The sequence below is a fragment of the Oryctolagus cuniculus genome, chromosome 16 (genome assembly GCF_964237555.1).
Source record: "Oryctolagus cuniculus chromosome 16, mOryCun1.1, whole genome shotgun sequence".
NCBI classification, from domain to species: domain Eukaryota; kingdom Metazoa; phylum Chordata; class Mammalia; order Lagomorpha; family Leporidae; genus Oryctolagus; species Oryctolagus cuniculus.
Window position 1 is genome coordinate 28,043,615 of NC_091447.1, and position 9,954 is coordinate 28,053,568.

Genomic DNA, 9,954 nt, shown 5'->3' on the forward strand with positions numbered 1-9,954 from the left:
AAAGTTCAAAAAGAGGAAAGAACAGCTCTTTTTTTAAAAAAAAAAAAAAAAAGATATGTCTATTTAAAAAGAAGTTATGACAGGAGCCCAACTACTTGAGCCATCTTCTGCTGCCTTCCCAGGTGCATTAGCACGAAGCGGGATCAGAAGCAGAGCAGGCAAGCCTTGAACTAGTACTCTGTTATGGGATGCCAGTATCCAAAGCAGCAGCTTAACCTACTGCATCACAAGGCCAGCCGCAACTTTCAAGACAATATTGACATCAGTCATGTGAGTAGAACCGCGTTTCTTTAATGCCCGCCTCCTTATGTAAAGATTTAGAAACTTGGGTTTAGGATATTCACAATGCTTCTCCATGATGTACAAGATGGAGTGTGTGTGTGTGTGTGTGTGTGTGTGTGTGAAAGAGAGAGAGAGAGAGAGAGAGAGAAAGAAAGAAAGAAAGAAAGAAAGGAAGGAAGGAAGGAAGGAAGGAAGGAAGGAAGGAAGGAAGGAAGGAAGGAAGGAAGGAAGAAAAGAAAGAAAGAAAGAAAGAAAGAAAGAAAGAAAGAAAGAAAGAAAGAAAGAAAGAAAGAAAGAAAGAAAGAAAGAAAGAAAGAAAGAAAGAGGGAGAGACTTTGGAGGTCTTGGTCAAATGACTTTCTTATCTAGGATTCAGTTTCGTTATCTCTTTAGTAGAACAATAGATTACATCACAGGACTTCTGTGAGGGCTAAATTAAATAAGAAATTGTACAGGCAGATGTTTAAGGCATCCCCAGCATGCAGAAAATGTTCAACATGAGTTTCTCATACCTGAAAGAGTGAGAGAACAAGGCAGATTATAATACAGAAAAAAGACTTGAGGCAAGTGACATGCTATTGATTTTAATTTCTCCTTTCAGAAGTCAGTCCTGCTAGGCCAATAAAGGAAATGTTGAGCAGAACCTAGAGTGGCACAGCCATGCCTGACTCAGGTTAACACAGTATCATTATACGTACACTCAGTGGAACTACTTTTCTGCAGAGAAGAATGAAAGGCAAGTAGAGGGATTGCACATAATGCAGAACCTGTATAACGTGGGGCAACCTTTTGTAGATCCCAAAAGGAAATTCCAGTAAAATGGGCCACAAGTCCTTGAAATTGTATTCCATGCCCATAAAGATCAGAGATTTTCTGGGATTAACTTATTATTATATTTTTATTACTAGAATTCTTATTAAGGTGTCATATGCGAGACAGTCCATCAATTTAAAGTGTACAATTCAATGAGTTTTAAAAATACAAGTAACTACGATGGTAACCAATATGACATAAATCATTCCCATCACCCCACAAGTTCTCATGTGCGCTTTGGAGACTAGTCCTTTACTCCACAACCTGGGCTCTGGCTACACTGACCTTCTTTGTCTCACATTAATTTTGCCTTTTCTAAAATAAGAAACAATATAAAATGTGGCCTTTGTGGCTAGTATCTTTTATTTAGTACAATGTTTCTCAACATATTTTTGAAATTATTGTCACCCTAAAGAGCCTTTTTAGATACTTTTTCTCTGCTCATCTCTCTCTTACAAAATTTCAACACCACAGATATATCTGTGTAACTATTATCGTACTTGTATATATGAGTATATCTGTGCCAGAGTAAGATTTTTCCATACCTTCAGAATAATTTTTTTGCCCCACTGGGGGCACTGTTGCCTCATTGAGCATATATAGGTTTCAGTGTAATCCTTTTTGAGATTCAATATTGTGTGTATTAGAAGTTGATTCATTTGTATTATCCATAATATTCTACAAGCATATTTCCAAAATTTCACAGAAAATAGCATTAAAGTAATTAAAAGATAAGTTTATTTTGCTATAAAATGATATTTTAAAACAGATTCATTATTTGAAAGGCAGAGTTACTGAGGGAGAGAGAAAGAATTTTCCATTTGCTGGTTTACTCCCCAAATGGCTGCAATGGTCGGGGTTGGGCCAGGCTTGAGCCAGGAGGCCAGGAGCTTCAGCTGGGTCTCCCACGTGGGTGGCAGGGGCCCATAAACTTGGGGGCCATCTTCTGCTGCTTTCCCATTCATATCAGCAGTGTTCATGATCAGAAGAGGAGCAGCCAGGATGGGTACCAGCACCCATATGGGATGCCGGCACTGCAGACAACAGCTTAACCTGCTATGTCGCAATGCTGGCCCTGTACAAAGCAATGTTGAAATCTATATAAACAAGAGGTCTTCAAAAAGTTCATGGAAATGCATATTATGAAAAAAATGGGTGATTACATTTTTAAAATGTACTTTTTTAACTTTCGATTAATTTGTAACACTTGCACATTTTCATGTGTGCAGTGCAGTATTTCAATGCATAAACACAATGAAGCCATTCAAACAAGGCAGTTAGTTGATTTTCTTATCTTTTCTTTGTGTTTTGAGGCTACCAGCTTCTTTATACAGTATATAACACATTATTGTGATCAACAATTATCCCACTATGCTGTGGAACACTAGAATTTATTATTTCTTTCCAACTATGTTTTGGTACCTTTGTCTAACCACCCTCCATCCCCTCCTCCTCCCTTAGCTCTGATAAACTACTTTTGTACCAAAATAATCTTATCTTTTCATTTTACTTTTCTATGAACTTTTTGAAGTACCCTTGTGTTGTATGAGGAGACATTCAAAAATTAATAAGAATAATGCAAATGTGTTACAAGATCAGGTACTGGGTGAATAATTCAGTTACTATTCTACCTCAATTTGAGTCTCCAGTAAACAGACTTCTTTTTTTTTTTTTTAAGATTTATTTATTTATTTATTTGAAAGTCAGAGTTACACAGAGAGAGAAAGAGAGGCAGAGAGAGAGAGAGAGAGAGAGAGAGAGGAAGAGAGAGAGAGAGAGGTCTTCCATCCATTGGTTCACTCCCCAGTTGGCCGCAACCTCTGGAGCTGCGTCAATCCGAAACCAGGAGAGCCAGTAGCTTGGGCCACAGTGCTGGCCCCAAACAGACTTCTAATAACACAATTGTTCAAGTCAGACTTCTGAGAATGATCAGGGCACTTACCTTTCCCATAATTTCCCTACATCCAGTCCATGAAAACTGTCAATTTAATCTATGGATTATTTCTGATCTGGTCTCAAGGGATCAGATTTTATAGTTAACATATAAAATTCTGGACATATATGGAAATTGACCTTTATCTTAAAAGAGATTAGGAGTTTTTATAGGGATGTAAGTAGGAAAAGAGGCATGACTTGATTAATTGAATTAAAGGACTGCTAAATCTTTTCTAGCAAGTAATGAGTTAGAGTGCGGACAAGGTTGGTGCAGCAGGATAGCCACCATCCAAGATGCCCCATATTCCATATAGGAGTGTCTGGGTTCAAGTCCTGGCTCTACTCCTGGTTGTAGCTTCCTGCTGAGGTACAACCTGGGAGTCAGCAGGTGACGGCTCAAGTACTTGGGTTCCTCTCACCCTTGTGGGAGACCTTGACTGAGTTCCAGGCTCCTGAATTTGGCCTGATGTAACCCTGATGCTATGGACGTTTGAGGAGTGACCCAGTAGATGGGAGCGTGCTCTGTTGTACTTTCTCTCTCTCTGTCTACATGTCTCTGTTTTTCTCTCTCTGCCTTTTAAAGAAACAAACAAGCAAATAAATAAATAATTTTTAAAAATATGGAGACTGAATTGTAAGTGTTGGAGAGATCTGGAGGAGAATGACCAGGGCTCTTCCATGAATTTGTGAGGCATCTGGGGGGGTCATACTGCATTTTCAGTGGGGTCTGTGAGAAGAACACAGCCAATGCTTCACTGCATATGATAATATAACTGTAATGAAAAATCTCAGATAAACCTTTCTATTATTGCTACTACCTTGACTTAGCTGAATTTTGTAAATTAATCAATATCCTCATGAATTAAATATGAATGTTCTTGTTTGATTTACTAACAGGTTAGAGTGATTTGGAGTTAGAATCATGCCTAAACAAAAAAAAAAGATATTTGTTGTCTTTTTTCAATCTGTCTTACAATTTTTTCAATGGTTACTGTAGTACCAGTATCTATGTATGAGCTCCAGATGGCATGCAATCCCCTGAAAACAAAGGATTTTAGATAGATAGATAGATAGACAGATAGATAGATAGATAGATAGATAGATAGATAGATAGATAGATAATAGAGGCCGGCACCGCAGCTCACTAGGCTAATCCTCCGCCTTGCGGCGCCGGCACACCGGGTTCTAGTCCCGGTTGGGGCGCCGGATTCTGTCCCGGTTGCCCCTCTTCCAGGCCAGCTCTCTGCTGTGGCCAGGGAGTGCAGTGGAGGATGGCCCAAGTGCTTGGGCCCTGCACCCCATGGGAGACCAGGAAAAGCACCTGGCTCCTGGCTCCTGCCATCGGATCAGCGCGGTGCGGCAGCCGCGGCGGCCATTGGAGGGTGAACCAACGGCAAAGGAAGACCTTTCTCTCTGTCTCTCTCTCTCACTGTCCACTCTGCCTGTCAAAAAAAAAAAAAAAACAATAGATAATAGATAGATAGATAGATAGATAGATATGTGTCTAGAATGTCTCAAAGACTAAGATTTGTGCTTCATTTCTACTAAAGATGAGGAGTAAATAGCTTACTGTGTTATACTATCTGGAGTATACAGACATCCTTAATGTTCGTGGTTTATCTCATGTGAATCGGTACATTAGAAAGTCTCACTGTCATATGGAGATTAGTTGTTCTGTTATGCTGGTGCTGATGAAAATGTCTCTTGCAGGTGTCATTGGAAGTATGGCTGTCCACAATATCTCCAAGAATTCCTCCTGCAGTCCTCTGCCGACAGCTCATTTAACCAGGCTCTATTTCGTAGTGCTCATTGGAGGTGTGCTGGGCGTCATCTCCATTTTGTTCTTTCTGGTGAAGATGAACACCCGGTCTGTGACTACCACCGCCGTTGTTAACCTGGTGGTGGTGCACAGTGTCTTTCTGCTGACCGTGCCTTTCCGCTTGAGCTACCTCCTCAAGGAGACGTGGACGTTTGGGCTGCCCTTCTGCAAATTCGTGAGTGCCATGCTGCACATCCACATGTACCTCACGTTCCTGTTCTACGTGGTGATCCTGGTCATCAGGTACCTGATTTTCTTCAAGCGCAAGGACAAAGTGGAATTCTACCGGAAGCTGCATGCCGTGGCTGCCAGTGCTGGCATGTGGCTCTTGGTGATTGTTTTTGTGGTACCTGTGGTTGTTTCTCAGTATGGGAGCCTCAAGGAGTACAATGAACAACACTGTTTTAAATTTCACAAGGAACTTGCTCTTATGTATGTGAAAGTTATTAACTATATGATAGTCTCTGTTGTCATAGCGATTGCACTCATTCTCTTGGTCTTCCAGGTCTTCATCATTATTTTAATGGTTAGGAAGCTACGTCACTCCTTACTATCCCATCAGGAGTTCTGGGCTCAGATGAAAAATCTATTTTTTATAGGCATCATCTTTACTTGTTTTCTTCCCTACCAGTTCTTTAGGATCTATTACTTGCAAGCTGTGGGACATGCCAATGACTGTGACAACTATGTTGCATTTTATAACGAAATCTTCTTGAGTGTAACAGCAATCAGCTGCTGTGATTTGCTGCTCTTTGTTTTGGGGGGAAGCCATTGGTTTAAGCAAAAGATAATTGACTTATGGAACTGCCTTTTGTGCCGGTAACCACAAGCTCTAGTATTCATTCCATTATACTGGGAATAAAAATGGAGGAAGTAAAAATGATTTCATTATTTGATCAAACAAAGCCAAGATCCATAAATGTCAGAGCTCTCATTCCAGTCCTTACTCATCCCTACAATTTCCGAAAGATGCACAATACAAAGAATAGTGATGCTGAATTCACCTGCAGTTTCAATACTGTATCATTTTCCTATACGGAATCTGACTAGGCCCATCCAAACAGGATGGGTCATTTTGGTTGTGGAGTTCATCCTAATTTGAAACACGGCCTTTTCTTAGGGCTTTGGACAAGACCCAACTTTATAGTTCTTTTCACTTACTTATCCTTAGGTAAGTTAATCCTGGTCATGATCCAGCGCCAAAGACACAAGCTCAGGGCTGGCACTGTGTCCCAGGAGATTATGATACTCCCAGCAATGCTGGCCTCTCCTATTGGAGTGCTGGTTCACGTCCCAGCTGCTCTGCTTCTGATTCAGCACCCTGCTGCTGTGCGTGGGGAAGCATAAGAAGATGATCCAAGTACTTAGGCTACTGTCACCCATGTGGGAAACCCTGATGGAATTATGTGGCTTTGGCCTGGTCCAGCCACAGCTGTTGTAACCATTTGGAGAGTAAACCAGCAAATGGAAGATCTCTCTTCTCTCTCCTCTCTCTCTCTCCATTTCAAAAAATAAAATAAATATTTTTTAAAAATAGACACAAACTCAGCCTGGCTAACCAGATAAAATGTTCCATATATTTCATGCCCTAAAGAAAAAAAAATGGCTGCTGGGAGCCAGGGTGGGAATGAGAGACAAGGGGGTGATGAGAAGAACAGTAGTGAATTTTTCTAGCTTATCATGATGTTGGTGGAAGATCAGTTATCTAGAAATGAAGACAGAACATGGGGTCTTCTGATATAAGTTTTTCTAAATTTGTCTTCAAAAAGTCATGTTTCAAGACATGAGGACCACCTTCTTCAACATCAGCAGTTGCACTGTTCTTCCAAAAATCATTTAAAAGCTTACTGAGTATATCTAAATAACGGTGTAACTGCAACTTAGAGAATCTTCCTGACCAATGTGCTGCTTGGTGTTAAAATGAGTTCCCAAGGGAGATGATTAAATTTTTCCTTCTTTTTTCTTTCTTTTTTTTGAGAGAATTTCTAGATATCCTGGGCTGCAGTTAATTTAGATTTTTTTTAAAACAAAATAATGCTGAAATGTTTAGAATTTCCTTTCACCATTAGAGTTATATGTTTTTAAATAAATGAAAACTAGGGGCTGGCATTGTTGAACAGTGGTTCAGCTGCTGCTTTGTACTTCTGCATCCCATATTGGAGTGTCCATTCAAGTCCCAGCTATTCAACTTCCAATCCAGCTCCCTGCTAAGGTGCCTGGGAAAGCAGTGGATAATGGCCCACATGCTTGGGCCCCTGCCACCCACGTGGGAGACTCAGATGGGGGTACCTGGCTCCTGGACTCCATTTGGCCATTTGTGGAATGAACCAACAAATAGATGTCTCTCTCTCACTCTCTCTCTCTACATCACTCTGTCTTTCAAATGAATAAATAAATAAACATTTAAAAAAGAGTAGAGTCTTTAAAAATAAATGAAAATAAACTTTTTAAAAAAGAACTACTGAGAAATACATAGAAAAACCGTCAGCTGGCACTGGAATGATGGGTTCCGCACACAAGCACAATTTTCCACCACAGCACACTCGGTCACCCCCTCCTCTGATCTGTCCTTTGTCTTTCAGAATTTTAATACCTTAGTAGCTTGGTGCTTGGTACATCGCTGTACTGCAGTCCTAAAGATGGCCCCAATGGCCAATTTTATGCTGTGTGTTTTTACCGCAGTAATAGATGATCCTTCCAGATTTTAGATATGTTAAGATAAGTTAATTATGCTTCTCTGTTTGATAGTATGCTATAATGAAGGGTCTAACTCTGTAGGCCTTGAGAAATATTATTCATCACATAGAAATGCCATATTTCATAATACAACACATCTTATTTGTCAGCATTTTCAGAATAAATAGAAAGTTTTCAAGTTGCCTGTTCTTTTTCTTTCACTGCTGTGGTAATAAATCTCATGAGGGAGTGAGGGTGACATTGACCTTCGGGGCCTTTTTGGATATCACGATTATAAGTGAGTACCATTGGACAGGGCCTATACAGTTTTGCTTTGCACACAATTGCACAAAAAGAATTATTAGATCTTGCTCTATACTTAATGCTCTGCCAGACTTTTATGAAGTGGAACATGTACTCATGACAATCAGGGTAGTTATGCATTATTTGGCTTTTATAATCACATTTTTGTACAACTATGCAACTATCCTGGATATTTAAGAACATTTTAGTTTGCTTTCCTTAGACCTTTACCATGAATTATTCATTTCTTTGAAAAGTTAAATGATTAAATGCAACATCATCTATGATATTCACATGTAACACAAGAAACTTTAGGTAAATATTAGATATAGGAGCCCACATCTAAGTGTTTCATTTTGTCTCATTTTATCACCATGCCAGAGCATTTACACACTGAAATACCTATTATGTTACTATAAATAACTTTCCCTTTCATTAGTCATTTATATTACAGTTAGAACATTATATGTGCACACACACACTTACACATACATGCACACATATGAAATGTATATATGCTTAATTTTTTAGTTTAGGAGGGCTATGGATAATCTAGTTAAGATAATCTATGAATTTTCATATTGGAAAGGTAAAGTATAGTATGTTTGCTGTGAAAGCAAGGTATTCGGTCTAAGAGGATTGAGAACTACTAAGCTACCACAGAGTTAATTTAAAAACAAAAGAGATTTACCAATTTTAACATAATGGATAGAAAAAAATATTCCTACATTTTGGGACTGCTTACCTCAACTCCATTCAACTCTATATGATTTCTTTTGTTTCTGTAGAAATTAAATGCATATTTAGAAAAATGAAATGAAAGCCTACACATTTTTTAATAAGAAAAAGTCACTTCTGTGAGCCACGTGACTCTCTGATTGGTTCAAGGTGGATATCTACCAGGTTTTGAATCCAAGGATAATGACAAGTTTGGCCCAGGCAGAAAGACTGCCCCTGGCACCCATTCAAATAGACTCTGCTCAGCCTTTGTTCATTTCTTGATTTTCCGATGAAAGCATCTATCTTTGAGTCTGCCAGGCTTCCTCCTCACTTTTTTTTTTTTGGAATAGGTAATTTTTTAAAAAATTTATTTATTGTTTTGAAAGTCAGGGTTACACAGAGAAAGAGAAGCAGAGAGAGAGAGAGAGAGAGAGAGAGAGAGAGGTCTTCCATCTGCTGGTTCACTCCCCAACTGGCCACAAAGCAGGAGCTGTGCCCACCCGAAGCCAGGAGCCAGGAGCTTCTGCCAGGTCTCCCACAAAGGGTGCAGGGGCCCAAGGACTTGGACCATCTTCTACTGATTTCCCAAGCCACAGAGAGCTGGATCAGAAGTGGAACAGCCGGGACTCTTAACCAGTGCCCATATGGGATGCCAGCACTGCAGGCTTTGCCTGCTATGCCACTGCACTGGCACCCCTTCCCACTTTCGTATGAATTAGGGAGATAGGGACTGTTTTACTTGTAGGTGAAGTGAGCTTTATGCAGAGTAATTTGAGTTTGTCTAGCAAATCTCTGTGCCTCCTCAAATTTTTCTTGAAGGAACTATATATTAAAATGCATTTTTTGGATTAAGAGGTTAGCTTTTTGAAAGAAGGGTGTTGGGACAGTCATATTCCCAGTCATCAGCTTCCGGGTGTGAGATATGGTCTATCTCAACTTGGATAGACCTCACTCACTCGCCTCCGGTTAAGATGAGGCATGAGGATTCCCACACCTGCTAGACGTGGTAGCAACACGGACCCTCACCTTGCAATAGAGATTGCCTACAGCATTCTGGAAAGAGTTGGTGATGAGAACTCAATGGTCAAGAGGCACTGTGATCAAGGATCTGCTCAGATAATGCTTGGAAAGCTCTGTTCGCTAGAAGGTCTCCCCGGGGATCAGATCTCCGTCAGCGGACCCTGGAGAGCCAGAAGGAGCTGTTGGTGAACCTGAGATCCACTGGGCAGCCAGCAGTCCTCCTTCAAGTCTCCTCAGCTTCTCGCAGGGGCAGAGAAGCTGTGGTTCAGGAGGTCCAGATCCAGAACGTCAGGTCGGCTGGCACTGGAATGACGGGTTCCACACGCAAGCACAATTTCCCACCACAGCACACTCTCTGATCTGTCCTTTGCCTTTTAGAATTTCAA

At 40.4% G+C, this 9,954-nt stretch overlaps 1 protein-coding gene across 2 annotated transcripts in view; it reads left to right on the forward strand.

Moving 5' to 3' along the window:
• The window catches only part of LOC100352503 (probable G-protein coupled receptor 141), a 45,561-nt gene extending 39,832 nt beyond the window's left edge, over nucleotides 1-5,729 (forward strand). The window contains exons 2-3 of one of the 2 annotated variants that reach the window (XM_070059732.1): nucleotides 123-270; nucleotides 4,741-5,729. In XM_070059732.1, the coding sequence (XP_069915833.1) occupies nucleotides 4,755-5,672 (918 nt within the window). In that variant the 5' untranslated portion in view covers nucleotides 123-270; nucleotides 4,741-4,754 and the 3' untranslated portion in view covers nucleotides 5,673-5,729. The remainder of the gene's footprint in view (nucleotides 1-122; nucleotides 271-4,740) is intronic. The other variant, XM_008261652.4, reaches the window with a different exon arrangement.
• Nucleotides 5,730-9,954: the final 4,225 nt, after the last annotated feature.